General features: G+C 46.2%; 1 protein-coding gene across 3 annotated transcripts in view; it reads left to right on the forward strand.

Annotated features, from left to right (window-relative positions):
• LOC115649034 (centromere protein F-like) overlaps window positions 1–25878 on the forward strand; it is a 78275-nt gene extending 52397 nt beyond the window's left edge. For all 3 annotated transcript variants that reach the window (XM_030557535.1, XM_030557536.1, XM_030557537.1), the window contains one exon: window positions 24103–25878. In XM_030557535.1, coding sequence (XP_030413395.1) covers window positions 24103–24312 — 210 coding nt within the window. In that variant the 3' untranslated portion in view covers window positions 24313–25878. The remainder of the gene's footprint in view (window positions 1–24102) is intronic.
• Window positions 25879–26907: the final 1029 nt, after the last annotated feature.

A 26907-nucleotide genomic window follows, 5' to 3' on the forward strand; every position in this document is an offset into this window, starting at 1 on the left:
AAGTGTTATTAATTTAACCGGTGGAGTGGGGGGCTTGCTATGTGAAAGGGGTCACCAGTACCAAAGTTTGAGAATCACTGCTCTTTGTTTATAAGAACTACCTCCACTGGAATTTTCTAAAACGTTATTGAAACATTGGTCTTAAGTTTTGAAAAAGCTGCTTCTGAAGAAAAGCTATTAGAAACCTATATTTGGGGCCAAATTTAACCCAGTAGTGTTCATTTAACTTATTCAATGCATGTTTCCCTTTTTGGAAGGGGCCTTTAGTAAATATCATATAGGGTCTTTTTTTTTTCACATCACTAAAACACTGTGATCTAAAAATCAAAACTGCTTTTCTCATGATACATGTGTGTGTGTTTGGGGAGTCTCAGAATCTATAGTTTCTCTTCCACAGACTTCAATGGAATTTTGCACATGAAGAACAGTAATCATCAATTTCAGATTATCAGCATGTGAAATAAATGATCTGATCATTCTTTTATGAGGACCTATTCCACTGGTACTCTATCTGCGAACAAACAGATGGCAGCCTATGGCAGTTGAGAATTTTCCTTTTTTTGGTCACTGATCCTTCTCCCTGCCTCATTCCCTTCCTCCCCTCCCAACACTAGTCCCCCACCTGAGCGACATAACTTACACAGAGTTAAGCATCGGTGCGGACAGCACTGTATCGGCAGGAGACATAGCTGCCACCGCTTGCGGGGCCCGGAGTAATTAAGCCAGCGGGAGTCCTCTATCCCATCTGCTTAGAGTGGCTACACTAGAGAGCTTAAGCTCAGAAGACTTCTCAGTTGAATAAGCTCCAGATGCTCATTCTACTATGGTTTTAGTTTAAGCAGGCAAGGATCGCTATGAAAAATGACATCTTGATAGAGCAGATTACTCTACAGAACCTTCCAAAGAATTAAATTCAAAAACACAATAAAACAAGTCAGTTTCTTAGCTCAGTTAATTTTTTCGTACTGGAAAAACTTTATAAACCAAGAAAATAATTAATAAACATGTATATAGTGTTTTTTACCCAGAGATCTCAAAAAGTCTTACACGTTGAGTAGGTATTTTACCTCCATTTTATATCTCAAATAGTCTTAAATGAAGTCCTTAAACACAGAGGGTTTTTATCTTTAAAAAAGAAAGATGTTCTTATTTACAAAATAGATTTAACGTCATAAAAGACGGTTACTCACCTTTGTAACTGTTGTTCTTCGAGATGTGTTGCTCATATCCATTCCAGTTAGGTGTCCGCGCGCCACGTGCACGTTCATCAGAAGACTTTTTACCCTAGCAACACTCGGTGGGTCGGCTGGGCACTCCCTGGAGTGGCACCGCCATGGCACCGGATATATACCCCAGCCGACTCAGCCACCCTTCAGTTCCGTCTTGCCGGCTACTCAGACAGTGGGGAAGGAGGGTGGGTTTGGAATGGATATGAGCAACACATCTTGAAGAACAACAGTTACAAAGGTGAGTAACCATCTTTTCTTCTTCAAGTGATTGCTCATATCCATTCCAGTGAGGTGATTCCCAAGCCTTACCTAGGCGGAGGAGTCGGAGCGAGATGTGGCAGAGTGCAAAACCGCTGAGCCAAAGGCTGCATCATCTCTACACTGTTGGACCAGAGTATAGTGCAAAGCAAAGGTGTGGTCCGAGGACCAGGTAGCTGCATGACATATCTCCTGGATTGGGACATGGGCCAAGAAGGCAGCTGATGAAGCCTGAGCTCTGGTAGAATATGCAATGAAATGGCCCGAGGGAACATGAGCCAGGTCATAGCACGTGCGGATGCACGCCGTCACCCATGAGGAGATCCTCTGGGAGAAGACAGTTAGGCCTTTCGTCCGGTCAGCCACAGCAACGAAGAGTTGGGGCGATTTTCGGAAGGGCTTCATCCGATCGATATAAAAAGCGAGCGCCCTACGGACATCTAAGGAGTGTAACTGCTGTTCCCGCCGAGATGAGTGAGGCTTCAGGAAGAAGACCGGAAGGAAGATGTCCTGTTGGTATGGAAGGCCGACACCACCTTAGGGAGGAACGCCAGATGTGGTCGCAACTGTACCTTGTCCTTGTGAAAGACAGTATACGGTGGGTCCACCGTTAGCGCTTGAAGCTCGGTTACTCGTCTGGCCAATGTAATGGCTACTAAGAAAACTGTCTTCCAGGACAGGTATAGCAGCAAGCAAGTTGCCAACGGCTTGGATGGTGGAAGCATAAGCCTGCTTAGGACTAGACTGAGGTCCCAGGTAGGGGCAGGGCGGCGTACTTGGGGGTAGAGGCACTCTAGGCCCTTGAGAAATCTGGTAACTAAAGGATGGGAAAACACGGAGTGTCCACTCTCCCCTGGATGGAACGTGGAGATGGCCGCCAAGTGCACCCTCAGAGACGATATGGCCAGGCCCTGCTGCTTAAGGGACCAGAGGTAGTCAAAGATAGTGGGGATCGAGACCTGAGAGGGAGTAGTATTCTGCGTTTCACACCAGCAGGAAAAACATTTCTACTTGGTCAGATATGTTGACAGAATGGAAGGCTTTCTGCTACTCAGGAGTATATGTTGTACCGGAGAGGAGCAGCGTAACTCTGACCTGTTTAGCCATGCAGGAGCCACGCCGTGAGGTGGAGGGCCTGCAGGTCCAGGTGGCGAAGATTGCCATGGTCCTGCGTTATGAGGTCCGGGTGGAGAGGCAGGGTAATTGGGCTGTCTATGGACAGGTTGAGCAGTGTGGTGTACCAGTGCTGTCTGGGCCACGCTGGCACGATCATGATTAGGTGCGCTCGCTCTGTCCCTGAGGAGTTTTATCAGGACCTTGTGAACCAGTGGGAACAGAAGAAAGGCACAGAGCAGCCGGTGCTTCAACAACATGAGGAATGCGTCTGAGATTAATCCCGGTGAAAGACCCTGGAAGGAGAAGAACGCTTGGCATTTCCTGTTCGTGCGAGAGGCGAACAGGTCTATGTGGGGAAAGCCTCACTTCTGGAAGACCGAATGAATAACATCTGGTCTTATCGACCTTTCGTGGCAGAGGAAGGAACTGCTCAGCTGATCCGCTAGAGTGTTCCGAACCCCTGGGAGAAAGGAAGCTACCAGGTCTATCGAGTAGGCTATGCAGAAGTCCCAGAGTCGGATGGTCTCCTGACAGAGGGGGGAAGATAGAGTCCCTCCCTGTTTGTTGATATAATACATGGCCGTTGTGTTGTCTGTAAACACTGAGACACAACGGCCCTGTAGATGCTGCTGGAATGTCTGGCACGCCAGGTGGACCGCTCTCAGCTCTCGGACATTTATGTGAAGCGTCAGCTTCTGTGGTGACCAAAGGCCCTGGGTACGAAGGTGTCCGAGGTGAGCCCCCCATCCGAGAGATGACGCGTCCGTCGTCAGGGACAGTGAGGGTTGTGGCGGATGGAACGATAACCCTGCACATGCCAGGGAGGGTGTTAGCCACCAGTCAAGGGAGCGTAGGATGCTTGGGGGAATGGTGATTATTGTGTCTGTCGGGTTCTTGCCTGGACAGTAGACCGAGTTGAGCCACATTTGGAGGGGTTAGAGGCGGAGCCTGGCATATTTGGTCACATAAGTACAGGCAGCCATGTGACCTAGGAGACCGAGACAGGTGGGAGCCGAGGTCGTCGAGAAGTTCTGCAGACCTCGAATGATCGTTGCCATTGCCTGGAATCGCGGCTGGGGTAGGTAGGCCTTGGCTAGATTGGAGTCCAGGGTAGCTCCTATGAAGTCTAGCCTTTGTGTGGGGACCAGTGCGGATTTCTCCACATTGAGCATCAGGCCTAAGCGTGTGAACAGATCCCTGACAATGTCTATCTGCTGTCTGACCTGTGTCTCGGAGGTCCCTCTGATGAGCCAGTGGTCCAGATACGGGAATACGTGTATCCGACATTGGCGGAGGTGTGCGGTGACTACGGCCATGCACTTTGTAAACACCCTTAGGGCCATGGAGAGGCCAAAGGGGAGGACTGTGAATTGGAAGTGCTGGTGGTTGGCTACAAAGCAAAGGTACCTCCCGTGTGGAGGAAAAATGGAGATGTGAAAGTACTCGTCCTTCATATCGAGGGCAGCATACCAGTCTCCAGGATCCAAGGATGGGATAATGCTCCCTAGGGAGACCATGTGGAACTTCAACTTTATCATCAACTTGTTGAGGCCTCGCAGGTCTAGGATGGACCTGAGGCCTCCTTTTGACTCGGGGATCAGAAAGTACCAGGAGTAAAACCCTTTTCCCTTCTTGTTTTGCGGCACCTTCTCTATTGCTCCTATTGCGAGGAGTGTCTGCACCTCTTGTAGGAGGAACTGCTCGTGAGAGGAGTCCCTGAAGAGGAACCGGGTAGGAGGGTGGGAAGGTGGGGATGAAATAAATTGGAGGTGGTATCCTTGTTTCACAGTGCGTAGGACCCATAGGTCTGAGGTCAATTGGGACCACGCCGGGAGGAAGTAGGAGAGGCAGTTGGAGAAGGGAGGAAAAGGATCCTGTCCTGAAACTAGTACGCTGTCCTCGGGCATACCTTCAAAAGGCAGACTTAGGCCCCGCTGGTGGTTTTGAGGAGCCGTGGTTTTGGGCCCCTTGGGGTCCAGACTGGCATCTATGGCCACCCCGTCCGCGCCGTCTGCTCAAGTCTTGCCTGTGTCTGGGCACAAAGTACGCGCGGTGAGTCTGGGGACGGAAAGGTCTGCGTTAGGTCACAGGTGTATGCATGCCCAAGGAGGGCATGATGACCCTGTTGTCTTTCAAGCTTTGTAGCCTGGGGTCAGTCTTCTCCGAGAACAGACCCTTACTGTCAAAGGGTAAGTCCTGGATGGTATATTGTAATTCAGGCGGTAGGTTGGACACCTGTAGCCATGAGATGCGTCTCATGGTGATACCAGAGGCCAGAGTTCTGGCTGCTGAGTCGGCCGCATCTAGAGAAGCCTGGAGGGAGGTTCTGGCCATCTTTTTCCCTTCCTCTAGGAATGCAGCGAATTCCTGTCCTGTCGGGAGTCCGAGGGGAGTAGCTCTGTATATCTATCCACCTCTGCCCAGGTGTTGTAGCTATAATGGCTCAGTAGAGCCTGCTGATTTGCCATCTGGAGCTGTAGGGCGCCTGCTGAATACAATTTGCAGCTGAGTAGGTCCATTCGCCTAGCCTCCTTTGACTTTGGGGCTGGTGCCGGTTGGCCATGGCGCTCCCTCTCGACCGATTGGACAACCAGTGAGGAGGGAGGAGGGTGGACATATAGATACTCGTACCCCCAAGAGGGTACTATGTATTTGCGCTCGACCCCCTTCACCGTAGGGGGATGGAGGCTCGGGACTGCCATAAGGTGTCTGCATTAGCCTGGATGGTCCTGATAAAGGGCAAAGCCACCCTAGTGGGGGCATATGCCGACAGGATCCTCACTACAGGGTCCTCGACCTCCAGGACCTCCTCCACCTGGAGGTTCATGTTGAGCGCCACTCTCCTGAGGAGGTCCTGATGGGCTCTCAGATCTACTGGAGGCGGCCCCAGGGAGGAAGTCCCTGCCACTGCCTCATCTGGAGAGGAAGAAGATGAAAAGCCAGGGACAAGCGGGTCCTGTATGGCCTCTTGCTCCTGCACCAGTTCTTGCTCCAGTGGTACCAGGGAACCCGGTGGGTGGACTAGTGGCTCCTTTGTCCTGGGTGGAGGACGACGACTAACTGTGACCTTTGGTGCTCGGTGCTCTGATGAAGCGGAGCGGGCCAGAACTAGTGGAGCACCTTGGGCCTGGTGGTACAGCCAAGGTGTCCAAAAGGACCACAGGTGAAGTCCTGGGTCCTGAGACCAGGCTTCTTGAAACACTCTTGTGGGCACATCGGAATCGCGGTCTTGGCTATAGTAGCTGTCCGCGTGGGAGGACACCGATGTATGCCTGGATGGCCATGGAGGAGCGGAGAAGCCTTGTGCAGATGTTCCATCAGACCTGGCTCCCCTCGGTATCGGGGACCGGTGCCGGGATGCATATTGGTACCGGGATCGAGAGCGGGACCTGCGACCAGATTGGTGCCAGGAGGTCAACCGAGATCTCGAATCCCGGCGTCATGAATGGCTTCGGGAGGCATGGTGCCTGGAGTGGTGCCAAGTACTGGAGCGGTGCCACGGATAATGAGCTGGTGAATGAGAGTCCAACCGGTGCCGTGATTCTGACTGGTGCCGTGTAGTAGAACTGTGCCGGGACTGCGAACTGCGTCGAGAGCGGGAGTGCCGTCTGGACCTGGAGCGTCTGCGGGAGCGTGATTGTGAGCGGTGCCTGTCAACTGCGCTGACAGAGGGTGGTCTAATCAAGGTCAGCTTGCCTATGGATTGGATTACACTCACTGGCGGTGCCGGGGGTAGAGGCAGTGCCGAGTCCATCAGAGCGATCAGGTCCCTCACCGCTGAGAATGCCTCTGGCATGGACGGCATGGTGAGCTCTACCGTGGCACGCGCCAGGGAGCTAACAGGTGCTGGACTCGATGGCCTTTGTGGGACCAGAATTGACGGTGCCGATTTAGTCAGAGCCACAGCGGGTGTCGGCGCCGGGCGATCCGACTTAGGCATACTTTCTGGCTGCGGTGCAGTCGCTGCCGAAGCAGCAGGAGTCTTGGCCTTCCTCAACCTCGGGGAGCGGGAGCGTCGTTGAGCTGACTTCAGTGCCGGCAACGTCCGGTGCCATGAGTCCTTAGGCATACTGGTGCAGTCCGGTGCCACGGAGGCGCTTCTGCTCACTGACTGACCAGCGCTCGGTGCCGAAAGTGGAGGAGTGAGGGCCGCCTCCATGAGGAGCTGTTTAAGCCTGATGTCCCTCTCCTTTTTTGTTCTCAGCTTGAAAGCCTTGCAAATGGGGCACTTAGCTGTCAAGTGTGATTCCCCGAGGCACTTCAAACAGGAGTCGTGCGGATCTCCTGTGGGCATCGGCTTGTGGCAGGCCGAGCATGGTTTGAAACCCGGCGAGCCAGGCATGGGCTCTGGCACTGGGTGCGGGGAAGGGGCTACTCCCCGAACTCTGCTAACTATTACTAAACTAACTATTCTAGTAAAGAAAAAAGTATAACTATATATACATATATATAAAAGGATTATAATATATAACTATATACACGATAACGAACGAGAACTATGAGAAGCTACGGGAGTGGAGGTCAGCTAAGCCGCGCTCCACTATTCCAACGACCGACACGGGCGGTAAGAAGGAACTGAAGGGTGATTGGGTCAGCTGGGGTATATATCCGGTGCCATAGCGGCGCCACTCCAGGCGGTGCCCAGCCGACCCACCAAGTGTTGCTAGGGTAAAATGTCTTCCGACGAACGTGCACGCGGCACGCGCACACCTAACTGGAATAGATATGAGCAATCACTCGAAGAACAACTATACTTGCAAGATACCTTGGTTCTGTGTTTTTACCTGTTCGATGACAGAAGAATTACTACAATTTTCAGGGAACTTGTTGTTGAAATCTGTCTTCTTTGATCTTAAGCCACTGTGACTAGGAATTGCCTCTTGTCCCCATGGAAAATGGGATGAAGTATATATCTAAGCTGGCCAGCATCTCAATGAGAAGAAGTTTGACCTGTGGTTCCTTATATTTAGTATATCAAGTTTTTTGTTTTGTTTTTTAAGAGAGGCATCCTATCAATTAACATTGAGGTACCTTCCCTGCACATTCCTCACAATCAGATCAGTTTTCTAAAGCTAGCTGTTGACATGCATAATATTCATTTTTGTATTTCGTTCTAGACTTACTGTACATTAGAACTGATCTTCATTTGTGTTCTGTGAACAAATATAGCTACATTTTAGACTGTGGGTTCTAGTCATCTCCAAACGTGTAGTGATCCCATTAGCAAGAATTCTACATGTAAATCGTTCCACAAACAAGAGAGAGAGACTCATTTATTTGCACTTACTTTTACAAAATCCCTGGACTCAAAAAACATGCTTTGGCTCTAATATCACATATTTTTCTTTCCCTAAACCTCTGACTGCCAGAAGCTGGGACTGGATGACAGGGGAGGAATCACTCAATAAATAAATTGCCTTGTTCTGTTCATTCCCTCCGAAGCATCTGGCACCATCCAGAAGCCAGGATAATGGGTTAGATAGACCATTGGTCCTACTGGATCAGACCACCCTTATGTTCTAAAAATACAAGAAAGCTGCTATTGGTACTTACTGAACTTGGTTTTCCAATACGTCTAACATTTGAATGAGTTTTTGACTAAAGTACTCAAGGCCCCAATACTGCTCCCCAAGATTAACAAGAATGTAATCCCTGACATCAGTGGGAACATGTAGCGGAGCAGCTTCCTCACTCAGGTAAAGCAGGGCTTAAAAACAGCCAAGCTAAGCTGATTGGGAAAGCAGCCACAGCTGGCCCTGATAAGACGGCTGTGAGCCAGCACCTGAAGGAGTCTCTCTTCAGCCCTGGAGGGAGAAGGGTGAGCTATCTGCAAGCAAGGTACCCGAAGCTGAGCAGAGCTGAGGGAAAGGGCAAGGGGAGCTGGAGAGCTCTAGCTTGGCAACTCCCCAGGCTGCAGGTCTTGATGGAGGCCTATTGAGGTACTAGTGCTGCAGAGGGGCAGCCCAGGAATAGGCAGAGGCAGCTGGCCCTAGCCCCTTGCCAACAATGAGTGGTCATTACAGACTGCAGTCTGCCTTAGTGAGCGGGGGCAGGATGATGACTGGCAGCAGGCACTGAGGCAAGGTGGTTTTAGAGGGTTGGGGGCTCCCCTGGGAGGGGAGACCCAGAGAGAGTGGGGTATTGCTGGGGCAGAACCCCGAGGAAAAGGGCACCGGGGACTGGGAGGGACACAGGGCCTGAGGCTGGCAAGACATCTGCCTGCAGAGAGTGCTCCAAAGGCTGGAAAGAGCTAATTCCCAAGACGAACAGCAAGAGGTACCACGGCGGTGAGTCTTTGCCTCGCTACAGAGCGCTATCAGTCTTTAAAAGTGCTACAAAGGAAGCACCAACTGAAAAACAGTAATGGGAATATTCCTGGATATTTACTCTGAGTTTATTGTGTAAATAAACTTCTAAATTTACTAGAAAGTGATTGTACATGTATTTGATTCATTTTGTTTCTAGGTTTTCAGTAAACGTTTCCTAAAAAGAGGATTTAAGCATGTTGAAGTAGTATAAATATTCTTAAGGTGGTAAAACAGAACTATGTCCAACTTGAGTAGGTTAGGTTTTTTGTTTGTTTTGTTTTTAAAACAGAAAACATAAGTGGTCATTTTCAGATTTTAAATGTAAAAACATATACATTCCGCATAAATTCTTTCCCTCTTTATAACTGTAAGTATTGAGAAATTATCAGGCATGTGATTATTTATGTGAAAACAATATGTTTAAAAAGTCCTTTTTGTGTATTCTAATTAGTACTAACTTCTCAAAATGCTGTCAGGAAATTAACCATACCCACTGCTTACTCTTCTTAAATCTACACTTTAATCTCAATGGTATGAACAATGAGCAAATTTAATTTAACCACTTTCCCTGAAAAATTCTATGGCTAATTTTTAAGAACTGCACCTTTCTCCATTTCACACGTTAAATGAGATTCTAATGCTGAGATACTCTAGCCCGATACTTTAATCTGGATATTTCTCAGCTTTTTTCTTTCTTCAGCTTCTTTATTGTATTTTTCTTGGAGTTCTTCAGACTTAAAATCTACAAATTGACAGTGAATATTTACTAATAATCTGGCTTATTTCATACATAATCTTCCCATTCCATTTCTTAGGCCTAATATTAGACAAGGGTGATAAAAGCAACAGCCCTCATAAATCTCTACTGATATATTAAGACGATAACTCAACGGCACTTCCAGGGCACAGGCTCCTAGTTTCACTTCCCAGAAACAGGACCACACAATCTAGCTCTCTTAAGCCACCAGGCCAGCACTGACCCCACAGACTTAAACATACCCTTTTTCCAGAGCTTCAACATTTTCCAGAGCAAAGAATCCTGTGGCACCTTATAGACTAACAGACGTTTTGGAGCATGAGCTTTCGTGGGTGAATACCCACTTCGTCAGATGCAAGTAGTGGAAATTTCCAGGGGCAGGTATATATATGCAAGCAAGAAGCAAGCTAGAGATAACGAGGTTTGTTCAATCAGGGAGGATGAGGCCCTCTTCTAGCAGTTGAGGTGTGAAAACCAAGGGAAGAAAACTGGTTTTGTAGTTGGCAAGCCATTCACAGTCTTTGTTTAATCCTGAGCTGATGGTGTCAAATTTGCAGATGAACTAAAGCTCAGCAGTTTCTCTTTAAAGTCTGGTCCTGAAGTTTTTTTGCTGCAGTATGGCCACCTTAAGATCTGCTATTGCGTGGCCAGGGAAGTTGAAGTGTTCTCCTACAGGTTTTTGTATATTGCCATTGCTAATATCTGATTTGTGTCCATTTATCCTTTTCCGTAAAAAAGCAGAAGACTTTGTTGGACTAGAGAACATTAAATGTGGACATACACCAAGCTGTGGTATAAAGAAAAATGAAAGTTGTCTTGGCAAAATTTAAGTGTAAGCAAGGGCCTTACATAAAAGGACTTATCTTGACAGGCAAAAAGTAACGGGTTTGAAACACAACTTTTTTGCCCAACAAAGAAAGAGCCAAATATTCAAATGTGCTGAGTACCTATGAATTCCACTGAGCTTAGTGGGAGTTTCAGGTGCGCATCACATCAGATAATCTAAACCACTTTATTCAGAAGCCTAACCATTGTAGGGACAGGATTTTATATAACACTAGAAGAATTAATGTATGATTTGCTTTCATCCTGCTAGCCACCCTTTTTGAATAGTAGAAAGAAATGACCCTCTGGGACTATGAGATTCTGTTTTCCCTATGCATTACAAATTGGGCCCTCTTTACTCTTTGTTTTCAGATTTAGTTAGTAAGAGACAGGATTCTGTATTGTGTCTATCTTAAGTAGATTAGAGGAACCTTGAAGGCCTGGCTCTCAGTGTAAATTGTCTTGGTTATTGATTGTAAAACTTAGCAAGGTTTAATTTGCAATGCCTTTTTGATGGATATAAAATACTACTGCTTGTATTGTCAATCTGTTTGTGTGAGTAAGGAATGTATGCATCAGGAAAAGATAAGGTGTGAAGGCCATTGTTAACCAGATGGTCAAGAAAGGAGGAGCGAAGACACTTATCAAGATTTGTTGACTCCAAAGAACCATCAATGCGTAACCACGATTGAGGAAGGGCAAATTGACAACCCTGAGGTGAAGGCTGGCACCCCTAAGGGCAACTGATTAAATCAGAACCAGGACAGGATGCCCCTCTCAGAGGTGTATTGGAATGGTTACATCAAAAGATACTTCTTAATTGCTGTAACCTGGTCACAAACTGACACAGCAAACTGACACAGCAAACTGACACAGCAAAATCCATAGACTTCAACAAAGAAAAAGGACTCTGAGAACAGGGTGCTTGGCCATGAGACTTTGAGGGTTTGTCTTGCCACACTCCCGAAGCATCAGATCATGACCGACAAAGCCCTGCTCCCCTCTGCGACCAATCTGGCTGGCCACTAGATTGATCCAGACGCTGGACTGGTAACTATAAACATCAACTGGCAGGAATGTGTGCATGGGGTGTGTGTGTGTGTAAGAGATAGAGATTGAAAAGCATATGCTAACTGTAGAATTCTCAATAAATGCGGCACGCTGCCTTCTTCCTTATAAAGATGTCTTGTGCTTCTTATAAGTATAAGAACATGGGACTCAGGAACCTTGTTTTAGGCACCCAGGTTTGAAAATTTTGGCCACAAATTCAAACGTCTATTTAAATATGGAGTACGGTTAAAGTAAGCTCAAGTGGACAAAGACAGTAATTCGAGAATCATTTACATATCTAAGCAAAATAATACTTATATGGGATAACAGCCACACTTAAATTAAAGCAGAACAGTACGGTCTCACCTTTTAATTTTCCGTTCTAGTCTTTCAATTTGTTTCTTGCTTGAAGTTAGCTGTCCTGCTTGATAATTAACTTGTGATTCTTTTACTTGAAGATCATATAAAATTTTCTGCTTCATTTTCTGAAGATTATCACACAATTCTACCAAGCTCTGGTTTTCTCTTTTTAGTGTTGCTCCTTCATTTTTTTCATTTTCAGCCTAATTTGATTTTATTGGTTATGAAAAGCACCTATCCAGACCAGTAAAGTGCTTATAGCCCTTGCACATCATCAGAAGAGCTAAACTTAAAAGCCATACGACTCTGATCATCATCTTGCTCCTCTCCCTTCAAATCTGTCAGTGTTAGCAACCAGTATTTCCTGAATGACTAGTGTTACAGATCAATGCCTAAGTTGTGTTTCCTCAAGATAGCAGCTGTAACAGCCATGTCTGATTTGAAGTAGGGATGCAAGATAGGAATCAGATTAATGCAATTTCCAGACCCTCTCTCTCATGATCTGTGTTGCGTTATGTAGCATTGGACTTTGCAAGGTATACAGCATACATTCCTATCCCTGACAGTTTATCAGATATTGGACATAGAATGGTCCCAGAAAAGTACTACCAGAGCAAGAGGCCAGTGACAGTTTAAGACTGAATACACAGCAAGGCCTGGATAGTGGGCTAGTGTAATTTTCCTTCACCACTTTACACAGGTGTCAATCACTGCTCACAGAGTGAGTATTAGCACCGAAAAACTGTTAGTGAGTAGTCTACATTTTACTGGCATGTCAATTGTTTGAAGGCAGCAATGATGTTATGCAGATATTAATCTTATCAGCTATAAACCTAGGTGTTATGGCTTTTTTGTGACTAAAGCCCTGATTAAATTGGAGGCTCTGTACCGAAGAGTTAAATCCTTTTAGCTCAAGCGATAGCCATCTGTGCTACAATGACGACGGTTTGGGGTTCAGACTATACTGATGATGCATAAGTGGGGAATTATTACTGTTGTACAGAATATTTTTAAATGTTTAAGTCAAGTTTTCTCTAAAAGATCTGCTCTAGGAATTACTTCTGGGAGGTTCTGTGACTTGTATAAAAGATCAGAACAGATGATCACAGTGGTCCCTTCTGGCCTAAGAATCTATGAAAATAAAAGCAGCAATTTTTAATAGGCCATTACAACAGAACGTATTCCAGGATTGTAAAACCACCACGTTCATGTAGACAAGTTGGTGTAAATTCTGCACAAGCCTGTTGTTGGGTAAAAAAAAAAAAGTTGAGCTAATCCTTCACAAAGTACCAATGAGTATCTGATATGAGAAACTGGGCACAAATTATCAACATGACAGTTTCGGTATGTTTATAAAAATTATATTTTATGTGAAGTGATGAGTGTTCACAGATATCCATTTGTAGAAATAATTTGTTTTACAAAGCACCCTGTACAATCAATTTATCAAAACAATTTACATAAAGATATTTTTTAAATGTTTTGCTTTTTCCACTGTGCCTCATAAGTTTAACGTTTGCACAGCATTCTAGACGCATAGTATAGGAGACTGTTTGCTAGCACCTAGGAGCCCTCATCATGGACCAGCACCCCACTATGTTAGGCGCTGTAGAAATAAGAGTAAAAAGACGATCCCTACCTCAAAGAGCTTATAGAAGAAGGAGGGTGATTTTAAAAAAAAAAAAGGGTAGAGGGTTTATTTGTTTTTTCACCACAATGGATGACTTAGTATGGGCATTGATACAAGCTACAGCAGCCCAGCAGGAGGCTAGTCGTGTCCAGGCAGCTGCCCAACAGGAGGCAGTGCGGCTACAGCAAGAGACTAATCGCCTGCTGATGGACCAGGCTTCTCAAGACCGAGCTATGTTGCGAGAACTGGTGAACCAGGTAAAGACCCTTACAGAGCTGAACCGCGGCCATGATAGGATGCAGATCATATGGGCCAGCCACTGGCTGCAGAAAATGACCCGGAAGGATGATGTAGAGGCATACCTTCTGGCCTTTGAGAGGACAGCCCTGTGGGAGGCCTGGCCTCGAGATCAGTGGTCTGGCATCCTTGCCCCATTCCTGTGTGGGGAGGCCCAGAAGGCTTACTATGATCTGCCTGAAGAGGCTGCAGCAGACTACCCCCAGCTGAAAGGAGAGATTCTGACCAGATCTGGGGTAACGACTGCAGTGCGGGCCCAGCGGTATCATGAATGGAGGTGCCAGGAAAATAAAACCCCGCGGTCCCAATTGTATGACCTCATCCATCTCGCACAAAAGTGGTTGCGAATGGAGTCCAGGAGTCCAGAAGAGATATTAGAGGTTTTGGTCCTTGACTAATTCATGAGGGGACTACCGCCAGACCTTCGTGCCTGGGTAAGCCAGAACGAACCCTCCACCTATGATGAGGTTGTTGCACTGGTAGAAAGGCGAAGGACAGCGAGGGAGCTGACCCGGCCAGTTAAGGAAGAGGCTCCCCAGGTTAAACTAGCAGCACTAAGCCCTAGAGCTCAAGTGACGGGGCCACTAGGAGAGCCCAGGTGGAAAAAGAGAGGGGCTGAAGGCTCAAGAGAAGCCACAACGAGTCAGAGCACTGAGAGAGAAGAGGATCATGATAGATTGCCCAAACCAAGAGACCGGGGAATGCCTAGGGCTCCATACAGATGTTATACCTGCGGGGAGTGGGGACATATAGCTGCACAGTGTCCCAATGCTGAGGAGCCGATGCAGTGTAACCTGGGGAACTGGGCAGATGCTCCGTAATCCACCTTGTGGGGGTCTCACTAACCCCACATATGTATACCAGACCAGGAAAGCTACATGGGGTCAAGACCATGGCACTGGTTGATTCGGGGAGTGCTATCACGCTTGTCTCAGGGAAGCTTGTGAAATGTAGTCAGCTGCTGCGGGCTAAGCGTATGGGGATAACGTGTGTCCATCGGGCAGTTGGTTATTACCCTACCATCCCTGTAAATCTAGAAGTTCAGTGGAACACTACTGAGGTAGCAGCAGGTGTAGTCCCTAAACTGCCATACCCGGTGCTCATAGGGAGGGACTTCCCAGGGTTTGGAATCTTACTCCCAGTAGGTGAGTTGGAGGAAAAGGGGAACCCTGAAGTTAGTGAGGCCTCCATAGTAGACTGTCAACCCACAGTTTTCTCTGAAATATCCCCAGATTTATTTTCCATTCCCAGACAGGGCAGAAAGTCAAAAAGGGAAAGGAGGGCAGCTAAGGCCTTGGGAACCCGAATACTGACTCAAAGCCAGAGGATCGCTCTCGTACATAGGCAGACCCAAACAGCTGAAAAGGAGGCCACCCAGGAGGGAGAAGCACCCGAGTCTGACCCCCACCCTAACGCTTCTGAGCCAGTAGAGGCAACAGAGACTAGGCCCCTAGATGTCGGGCAGATTAGCCCCTGGAGAGGTAATTTTGGGCGGGACCAGGCCGAAGACCCAAGCTACGACAACATTAGGAAGGAGGTGACTGAAATAGATGGGGTCCCCGTGAAAGGGAAAACCCAGGGACCAGGACCCTACTTCATAATAAAGAAGCATCTCTTATACCGGGTTGCACCAGTACAGGGGCAGCAGATACAGTAGATCCTAGTACCTCCAAAACACCAGAACGTGATGGTGTCCCTAGCTTCTGTTTGCTGGAAGCTGGGAATGGGCAACAGGGGATGGATCACTTGATGATTACCTGTTCTATTCATTCCCTCTTAATTGCATTGGCCACTGTCAGAAGACAAGATATTGGGCTAGATGGACCTTTGGTCTGACCCAGTATGGCCATTCTTATTTTCAGATGTTCTCATCACAGGGTCTTCAGCTATGCTGGTTTCAAGCAAAGTTTCTCTGGAAATATCATCAGCTACTACTACAGGTGAAATGTCAGTACTACTGCACAAATCATTTTCCTGACTTAAACCATGACACGACAGATTCATGCTTGCTGCACTGAGAGGATGACCAGAGGCCTGGAGAAGCTACCTTACAAGAAGAGACTTAAGGAGCTTGGCTTGTGTAACCTAACCAAACGAAGGCCGAGGGGAGATCCAGTTGCTCTCTATTAGTAAATCAGAGGGATAAACACCTGGGAGGGAGAGCAGCTATTTAAGTTAGGGACAATATTGGCACAAGAACAAATGAGTATAAACTGGCCATCAGTAAGTTTAGGCTTGAAATTAGATGAAGGTTTATAACCATCAAAGTAGAGCCCTGCAGTGGGACTGGAATCCCGTAGGACTCACTGCCATAATAGCGGGAGCGGGTTAAATGTTTTGTTATGGATGGGAGTGGATGGGCAAAAAAATCAGACCATGGTATTTTGTGGGAAAACATTAAATCTCTCATCAGTTGGTCATAAATAGAATTTCAGCAGTTTAAAGCAAGTTTTTCTTTTTTATTAAATAAAGGTTTTAATACTAAAATTTAAGCCAGAGATTGAACGAGATTAATGGCTGTTATAAGAAGTGTTAAAGTATTTTTTTACATGGTTAAACAGCAAGATTTGTGTTATTCTTTTAATGGTAAAAATTGTGTCTGGATTCCATTTATATATATACAAAACATATTAACCAACTGTGGTGGGGTTTTTTTGTTTGTTTGTTTTTGTTTTTTTTAATAGCCCGGGGGAATCTGTCTTTCTTGTGGGATTTGCAGACTCTTGTGTTTTTTTGCGGATCGGAGTGGGATAAATATAAAAGAAACAATGCAGGAGCAGGTGGAAGTAGATATTGCAGGGCAGGATGGGAGTGGGATTAAACAAATAGTCCCCCAAAGGGCTTTACATCAGATGAGTGACGTTTTCGAACATCTTTCCAAGGGGCATAGTGGGGGACAAAAATCCTAACTTGTTTTGAGACTGAGCTTGCTGAATTCATGGAGGAGATGGTATGATGTGAGTGCCTACAATGGCATATGGCCCACCTGCAACTACTGTTAGCAAATATCTCCAACAGCACTAGATGGGGAGGGCTATGAGTTACTAGAGAGAATTCTTTTCCGGGTGTCTAGCTCAGGGGTAGGCAAACTTTTTGGCCCAAGGGCCACATTGGAGTTCAAAATTGTATGGAAGGCTGAGTAGGGAAGGCTGTGCCTCCCCAGATAGCATGGCCCCTGCCCCTATCCACCCCTCCCACTTCCTGCCCCCTGACTACTACCTCATAATCCCCGACCCATCTAAACCCCCTGCTCCTTTTCCCCTGACCGCACCCTCTAGTGACCCCCCACCCTAAATGCCCCCCCCCCCCGCTCCCTGTCCCCTGACCCCTATCCACACCCCTGTCCTCTGACAGGTTCCCTGGGACTCCTATGCCCTATCCAACCGCTACCTGTCCCCTGACCGCCCCGACCCGTATCCACAAACCCGCGGCATGACTGGCTGCGGCGAATGGAGGGGTGGGGTGCAGTCAGGGAACAGGAAGCACTGGATGGAGCGGATACTCAGGGGGAGGGGTGCTAGGGGAGGAGAAGTGGGGGGAAGTGGTGGAGCTCGCCTTCCCAGCCAAGAGCTCAGGTGGGTAGGAAAGGATGGTCTTGTGGGCCGGATATGGCTGCAGGCAATAGTTTGCCCACCCCTGGTAGAGATCAACCTCCCTGAGCCACCCGCTGCTGCCCTTACTTCAGCTGCGTGTGTAAGCATGGCCCATAGCGGGCTGCCTGTGCTCACAGGGAGCGTGCTGTGCTGGGTCAGCCTGCACAGAGCACTGGCCAGTAGGAGTAGATTTGCGGCGGGCACTCTATAGCAAGTGCCAGCAGGTCATTGTTTCTCAAAACCCTCCTGTACACTCTCCATTGAAAACCTGTTTGTTTGTGTGCAGATCTCTTTGTTTAGCATCTTTTGACTCCTGTTGCACTGTTTTTTCTTGTGACTGCTGTCAACTGTTATAAGAAAAAGTCTTTCTTTGAAGCAAATGGCGAGCAATTTGGCCTGCTGATAGGATGTTATCTCTTTTTCTGGTGCCACCTTGGATGACTTGGGCTCCATATCTAGTTGGCAGCCGGTATCAAGTGGAGTGCCCCAAGTAGCGGTCCTGGGGCTGGTTTTGTTCAATAGCTTCATTAATGATCTGGAGGATGGCATGAATTGCACTGTCAGAAAGATTGCAGATGACACTAAACTGGGAGAAGTGGTAGATACGCTGGAGGGTAGGGATAGGATACAGAGGGACCTAGACAAATTACAGGATTGAGCCAAAAGAAACCCAATAAGGTCCAGTAAGGACGAGTGCAGAGTCCTGCACCTAGGACGGAAGAATCCCATGCACTGCTACAGACTAGGGACTGAATAGCTAGGCAGCAGTTCTGCAGAAAAGGACCTAGGGGTTACAATGGATGAGAAGCTGGATATGAGTCAAGAGTGTGTCCTTGTTGCAAAGAGAGCTCACAGCATTTTGGGCTGTATAAGTAGGGGCATTGCCAGCAGATGGAGGGATGTGATCATTCCCCTCTATTCGACATTGTTGAGGCCTCATCTGGAGTACCGTGTTCAGTTTTGGGCCCCACGCTACAAGAAGGATGTGGAAAAATTGGAGAGAGTCCAGCGGAGGGCAACAAAAATTATTAGGGTGCTGGAGCACATGACTTATGAGGAGAGGCTGAGGGAACTGGGATTGTTTAGTCTGCAGAAGAGAAGAATGAGCGGAGGGGGGGATTTGATAGCTGCTTTCTACTACCTGAAAGGGGGTTCCAAAGAATCATAGAATCATAGACTTCAAGGTCAGAAGGGACCATTATGAGCATCTAGTCTGACCTCCTGCACAATGCAGGCCACACAATCTCACCCACCCACTCCTATATCGAACCTGTGTCTGAGACATTGAAGTCCTCAAATCATGGTTTAAAGACTTCAAGGTGCAGAGAATCTTCCAGCAAGTGACCGTGCCCCACTTTTCAGAGGAACGTGAAACCCCCCAGGGCTTCTGCCAATCTGCCCTGGAGGAAAATTCCTTCCCGACCCAAATATGGCGATTAGCTAAACCCTGAGCATGTGAGCACGACTCACCAGCTAGACACCCGGGAAAGGATTCTCTGTAGTAACTCAGATCGCACCCCATCTAACATCCCTTCACAAGCCACTGGTCATGTATACCGTTAGTAGTCAAAGACGAACTAATTGCCAAAATTAGTCTATCCCATTATAACCATCCCCTCCATAAACTTATCAAGCTTAGTCTTGAAGCCAGATATATCTTTTGCTCCCACTACTCCCCTTGGAAGGCTGTTCCAGAACTTTACTCCTCTAATGGTTAGAAACTTTCATCTCATTTCAACTCTAAACTTCCTAGTGTCCAGTTTATATCCATTTGTTCTTATGTCCACATTGGTACTGAGATTAAATAATTCCTCTCCGTCCCTGGTATTTATTCCTCTGATATATTTATAGAGAACAATCATATCTCCCCTCAGCCTTCTTTTGGTTAGGCTAAACAAGCCAAGCTCTTAGAGTCTCTTTCCATAAGACAGGTTTCCATTCCTTGGATCATCCTAGTAGACCTTCTCTGAACCTGTTCCAGTTTGAATTCCTCCTTCTTAAACATGGGAGACCAGAACTGCACACAGTATTCCAGATGAGGTCTCACCAGTGCCTTGTACAATGGTACTGACACCTCCTTATCTCTGCTGGAAATACCTCGCCTGATGCATCCCAAGACCGCATTAACTTTTTTCATGGCCATATCACATTGGCGGTTCATAGTCATCCTGTGATCAACCAATACTCCGAGGTCCTTCTCCTTCTCTGTTACTTCCAACTGATGTCTCCCCATCTTATAACAATAGTTCTTGTTATTAAACCCTAAATGCGTGACCTTGTACTTTTCACTATTACATTTCATCCTATTACTATTACTCCAGTTTACAAGGTCATTCAGATCTTCCTGTATGATATCCTGGTCCTTCTCTGTATTGGCAATACCTCCCAGCTTTGTGTCATCCGCAAGCTTTATTAGCACCTTCCCACTTTTTGTGCCAAGGTCAGTAATAAAAAGATTAAATAAGATTGCTCCCAAAACTGATCCCTGAGGAACTTCACTAGTAACCTCCTCCCAGCCTGACAGTTCACCTTTCAGTATGACCTGTTGTAGTCTCCCCTTTAACTGGTTCCTTATCCACCTTTCAATTTTCATATTGATCCCCATCTTTTCCAATTTAACTAATAATTCCCCATGTGGAACCATATCAAATGCCTTACAGAAATCGAGGTAAATTAGATCCACTGCGTTTCATTTGTCTAAAAAATCTGTTACCTTCTCAAAGAAGGAGATCAGGTTGGTCTCGCACGATCTACCTTTTGTAAAACCATGTTATATTTTGTCCCAATTACCATTGACCTCAATGTCCTTAACTACTTTCTCTTTCAAAAATTTTTCCAAGACCTTGCATACTACAGATGTCAAACTAACAGGCCTATAGTTACTTGGATCACATTTTTTCCCCTTTCTTATAAATAGGAACTATATTAGCAATTCTCCAGTTGTACAGTACAACCCCTGAGTTTACTGATTCATTAAAAATTCTTGCTAATGGGCTTGCAATTTCATATGTCAGTTCCTTTAATATTCTTGGATGACTGATGGCCTTCTCTAGGAACAGGCAGAATCCCACTGAAGATCACCTGAGTCTCAATTTCATTAAGCATCTTCCCCAGTCTGGCATAGTCTCTCTTGATACGTTCCAGCGAGAATCTAGCCGTATCCTTCATTCCCACATGAAGGACAATCAGCAGATTCTTTCCCACTCCCATTAGGATCCTTTTCAGCCTCAGAGCCACATCCCGTATCTTAGCCCCCGGCAGGGCACACAGCACAGCCTTCTGTTCTCTGGATAAGCTCTAGTTACAGGCCTGTCTATTCTTCTCATTAAGGATTCTCCAATCACGTAGACCTGCCTTTTCCTGGTGATAAGTGTGATTTCTCTGGTCTATCCCCTGTTCCCATCTGGCTGCAAGTCCTCTCCATTTCTATTGTCTCTTGCAATCCTCCGCAACCCATCCCATATCCTTCTGGGGCTCCTATTTGGTGCTGTCTCCATTGACACTTCCCCTCTTCCTATAGGATTCACTGGTCTTCTCTTCTTCCTTGCCCTTTCACTTTCAGCAACCACCTGCTGTGCCCCTTCTTCATTTTCCAACTCTGCAAACCTCTTCCTGAGCTCTATTTCTCCTTCACTGGCCCGTCTTTTTCTCTGCCTGGTTCTCTTAGTCACGTGCTTCCACCGTCCACTTTCCTCACCCAGCAGTCTCCCCTCAGAATTCTTTGGTCCTGCTTCCATCTGCAAGACTGAGCTTTTCCTTTCAGCCTCCTCATGTCTTTGCTCCATCATCCGATCGAACCCTCTTCTAAACTCGACCAGAATTTCCACCTGCATCTCCAGTCCTCGGAACTTTTCTTCCATCAGCTCTATCAGTCGGTACTTCAGGCAGATGAAACTCTTTCAGGTACCCCCTCCAGGATCATGTACATGCAGCAGCTTCCATATCCAGTCATCCTCATTCTGTCTTTCGCTGCTGCCTCTGTATTGGTCGTAGCCTTCCCACCTAAAACCTGGAAGTCCAGGAAACACAAACCGAAGCAAACCACCACCACCTACAGCAAAACAACCCCCCAACAGGCACCAGAACACCGGCAGAACACCACCGACTCCCTTCACTAGCCTGTCAATTCCTCTACCTAAGTCTCTTAGTCTCCCCTGCAAACTCCCTTCTCCTCCTCCTCCTCTTAGCTCTGTGTCTTCTCTCAGTGTCTCCTCTACATTCCTTTCCCCCTCCCCCTGCCTTGTCTCATAGTCTCCCAGACCTAACATCACCTACCAGCTCCCTGTCCTTGGCCCCCTTCCCTCACCCCCATTCCAGTCCCAATCTTGGCATACTCCTTGTCTCAGTCTGCCCCTCCTGCCCCTCGATTTCTCTTTTGTCCCCTCTGCATTTGAGTCCAGTATCTTCCTCCACCACCCTGCTTGTGCAGCAGCTTGGAGGGGTCATTGAGAGTTTATTGGGAGAAAAGTTCCTGCTCTCAGTTCTGGTGCCAGGACCAAAGCAGCTGGGAAGAACCGTTGCAGGGAAACTCTGCCTTTGATCCTTATAGGCCTGGGCTGGAGCATATCAATTGCTCTGCGGGGATGGCACAGTGTGCCCTGTTTTCACATCCAGGAGCTGTGGGGAAATGGCACATGTGCAGTCACTCTGTGAGGAGTAGCTCATGCACAGTTTGGTTAGCACAAAGAGCTGTGTGAGATTCAAGTATACTCAGCGAGGACGAAATCTTCAGAGATTTTAGCTGCTACAAGTCTAAGAATTCTCTCTGAGTATCCGTGAACTGTGATTTTTTTTAAAGGCTTATAATTTGGCTAAATTTGGGCAGGTTTTCATGGGTGTGGCAAAAAGCACATTCTCTGCACAAAGGCCACTCCCTGCCAAATTACAAGTCCCTGCTCCAACACATGGAGTTTTTCAAAGAAAAGTTGCCAGAATATTTTAATATGAGAAAAATGTAGCTTTCCCTAGTCTTGATCTGGGGAATAGCTTAACCATTTTGGCTGAAATTCTGCCTCTGTCCCCGCCCCCGAAGAAAAAGAGCATGAGGCAGACATACAGCATGGAAAATTTCAGCCCAAGCAATGAAAGTTTGTAAAGTTGTTATAAGCAGCAGAAAACAGGGTCTTCTAATGGGAGGAGTCAGGTACCCTTAATAATAAATGGTCCTACTAGCTTTGCCAGCAATATATGTTGGTAACTATTTTGTTTTTGCTGTTGCATTGCTGTGAACTTAGCCAATTTAAACAACACACAAAATCATTCTTTACATCATAATCTCTACAAAAACAATCGTACTTCAACAAATTGTTTAAAGAGAGATTCTTTTCCCAGAGTTTTCATTTTTAGGGCCAGACCCTGAAATCTTTTCTCAGTCTTTATGCAAACTTGATCTGATTTTTTTCCTTTGCCTTTTATTATTGAGGACACTGGAATGAAAATTGATCGCCTTTGTTAGAAGTTCTGATACTGAACTTTGTCTTAATGCTTGTATTTTGATCGCTTCAACCATCACTGGTCACTGCATGTCTGCAATCTGAGATTTTGCCCACTGCTAGAAAAACACTGTTAGAGTGAAGGAAGAATTATTGAGGTGGCACTCTATCCCCACAACTTTGGGGTCTAAAGAGGAATGCTTCCACATTCTCTGCTTTCTTTGGTAAAAATCATTTATTTTCAGATTTAGCCTCATATTTCTCAAGCTACTATTACAGTGACCGAAGTGTAAGGACTGTCTTCCCTTTTTCCACTTGGCATCAAAATTTTAACAGCTTTTATTTTGATAAGTATTGGCACTAGAAGGATAAGCCCTGATGCTCACCTCTCACACAGGACCCACATCAGTGTCAGTGGGATGAGAATTGGGGCCAATTACCTATACTCTCAGAAGCTCTGGGATTCAGAATTTCAATTGTCATGAAGCACACATTTATAACTGCTGAAGTTTTAACTAACTGATGCTAAAATCATGTCAGAATTTGGAGGGGAGTGCAGAGGATACAAGGACAATTGTAATAGCAGTGGGGACCGGAATTTGAGAGAACCCCAAAGGTATACATATTGTGAAAATTTTCAACAGTTTTACAAAGCTAGTGTTGAACATCACAACAACCATATTGTGAAGATGATGTTAAACATTTAGAATGACATGACATTCTCCTGAATATTTCCTAATACATCTGGACAAGATATCCTCTGCAGGCCAATGTAAATACTTCGGGACTAAACAACTTTTTCAAGTGCTATCATATTTACAGAATAAACTATAGGACATTTACTAATTCATTATGAAATATCAGTAATTAAGCTTAAATTACATCTCTCAAATACAGTTCTGCAGTGATTGAGCAAGAAGAGATTAGACAAGGAATTACTGTGTACTACTCCTTAGCTTTGCCTATACCTTGTTAAATTATGTGACTTGTGATTTGTAAAGCATGGATGATAATGCCCATTCTAATCTTGAACATGGTGAGGAGTAGGTAGTTACTGTAAAGCATTCTGCATAGCGCTGTTGTATTTTCAAAGTGATAACTGTAAACATTGAAGAGTCTTGCTTTTACCGTGTGTCTGCTAATTCATATTATTCAGTTGCTTGGAATGGATCTTTCACTTCCTGCTGGTAATTAACAAGGTTCTCCAATACCACTAAAGCATGAGAATTTTTTTGTTTGTATTGCAGGTAGATGATACTCAGCAGTGCCAAGCGGAAACAACTATTGAACCCGTGGAATCTCGTTCAAGATCTCCTCTTTGCATGAATAAGCAACCCCCAAAAGCTGTTGCTGAGAACTCTAGGGAGAATCTCAACACACACCAAGACAGATGTTCCTTGAGCACACAAAAACTACCCGATCAAAGTGAACAAGACAAAAACTGTATGGTACAGTAAAGCTGAGTAGTATAAGGGCCCTACCATGAATCAAACCCTAACCCCACCCCTTGATGCCTTAAACTCTGCCCCTTGACCCCTTAAACTCCGCCCACCTGTCACCAGAAGTCTCACTCTAGGGGGTATTTCTTTCGGGGTCAAGATGGCCACATGACCGGAAGCAAGGTGTGTCATGTGACCATCCTCTACCAATCAGGAAGGGTTGCAGCCGCTGGGGACCTCCCCGAGAGGAGATTTGACCAATCAGGGCAAGTTCCAAGGCAGAGTGACCCATCTGAAAGTGGGTCATGTGACCCCTCCAAGAACTCCGCCTACTTCCCTCTCCCAATCAGGATGGGGTTCACCCCGATAGACCGCCCTGAGAGGAGACTTGACCAATCAGAGTGAGTTCTGGGGCAGGGTGACCTGTTCGGAAGTGGGTCGTGTGACCACTCTAAGAACTCCTCCAAACACCCTCTGCCAATCAGAGAGCAGCACTATTACCCCAGACGTCCCAGCTCCGGGCAGAGGAGGCCATCTCTGACCAAGGACACGTGTTTTAGAAATTGTGGGAAGCCTACTGACAGGAAACGTGGACTCCTTTACCACCTCCTCGAGAACTTCGAACTTTGTTTTAACCCCAAGCACCTTTAGACTTGTGTGGAGAAAGCGCTACCTCAGTGACAGTTCCAATGAGGACCCTTTGACTCAACCGTTGATGGATACGTTGGAATCCGATCCCGAAACCCTTACTAGGCACCCCGATGAGTGTGACGGCCTCTCATTATTCACCTCCCAAAAGGTGGAAAATGATCATGGCTTAGGGGAGTCACAGGCAGACACAGTGAGCGGAAAAGATGTCACTCAGGTAAATGAATGATTAAAAAGCAATAGTCGAGGATAGGGTGTAATGGGGCTAAGAACCAGGGACTGCATGAATTAAAAACAAGCAATGGGGTTCTTACAGTTTGTTTTCTGAAAATCTCTCAACAGCTTGACGATGCTGTGACAGTAACTCACATAAGGCTTTATGGAAATAATGCTTAGAATGTGTTTTATGCTACACATGCCATGTAACATATCTCCATAAAGGTTATAATCTACTGAATGCATTAATCCTATACGTATGCATGTATCATGTATTAATTCAAAGTTATGAATGTTGGCTGTGTACTGGCTTGATTTCTAAAGAACCTTAATAGAGCATTTGATCAGTTCCTGGGGAAAGGAATGTTGAAATTAAGTACCTAATCAAAAAACACTTAAAGTATAATGGATCTTGGAATGCTCCAATCCACATAAGAAGTCTACTTGAGGAAGTTCAAGATAGCATGTAAACAAAGGATGCTCCCTGTAAAAACTGTGAGTCATGCATGGACATGTGACTTGCCCAAGTGACTTCAAAACTCCATCTTGGAGCTGGACTTTACACAGGAGTGAGGAGGGGCGTTGCCACCCACAAGAAAAAGTCTGTTTAAACCCCTGGGAGAACCCTTCATTTTGTCTTTAGCTGTCTAAAGAGAGAGCCCTCCCTCCCTCTCCCCGAGATACTTGAAAGAAATGGGAGCAAAGGACAGTGACTGCAAGGGATGTGAGTGATTGCTGGACCCAGGCTAAAAGGAGATTAATCTGTAAAAGGGAGCATTCTGGACTTGGTGAGGATCTTATCTGTATTCAGTTTGATTAGATACAGATTTGCACATTTTGTTTTATTTTGCTTGGCGACTTACTTTGTTTTGTCTTTTACTGCTTGGATCCACTTAAATCCTACTTTCTGTCTTTCATAAAATCACTTTTTACTTATTAATTAAGTCAGAGTATGTATTAATACCTAGGGGAGCAAACAACTGTGCCTATCTCTCTCTCTCAGTGTTATAGAGGGCGAACAATTTATGAGTTTACCCTGTATAAACTTTATACAGGCTAAAAGGGATGTATTGGGGTTTAGATCCCATTGGGAGTTGGGGATCTGAGTGTTAAAGACAGGAACACTTCTGTTAGCTGCTTTCAGGTAACCTTGCAGCTTGGGGCAAGTAATTCAGACCATGGGTCTGTGCTGGAGCAGACGGGAGTGTGTGGCTCAGCAAGACAGGGTGCTGGGGTCTTGAGCTGGCAGGGAAAGCAGGGGTAGAAGTAATCTGGGCACATCAGATGGCAGCTCCCAGTGGGTTTCTGTGATCCAACCTGTCACAGTGGTGTAGTTGGCAGGATCTGTGCACATCTGATTGCTTTGAGGTCCTGGTAGTGATTTTAAGTGAGTTTTGAGTGTGGTGGCTGGAGAACAGACCAAGTGGTTACTGGTTTGTTATTTTCTGTTTGCTTATTTTGGATAAGAAAAGTAGGGACAGAAAAGGAAGCAAACTAAGTAAGAAAGGAGATCTGAAGATGCTAAAACTGCACAGGGTACAAATTGCCCAGAAAGGCTGAACACTGGGAACTGTGAAAGTCTCTGTTAACTAAGAATCTCCTGAGCTGAGTGCATCCCAGTTTTAGTGAACTGCAGAGGGGGTGTGGCCCAGAAGAAGAAAGCAAGAAAATGAGTACCAGTGAAGCAACTAACAAACTAGAGCTGGCTAGACTGGAAGCAAAGAGAAAGAAAATGAACATAAAAGAGTA

This window comes from Gopherus evgoodei, chromosome 3 (assembly GCF_007399415.2).
Source record: "Gopherus evgoodei ecotype Sinaloan lineage chromosome 3, rGopEvg1_v1.p, whole genome shotgun sequence".
In the NCBI taxonomy this organism is placed as follows: domain Eukaryota; kingdom Metazoa; phylum Chordata; order Testudines; family Testudinidae; genus Gopherus; species Gopherus evgoodei.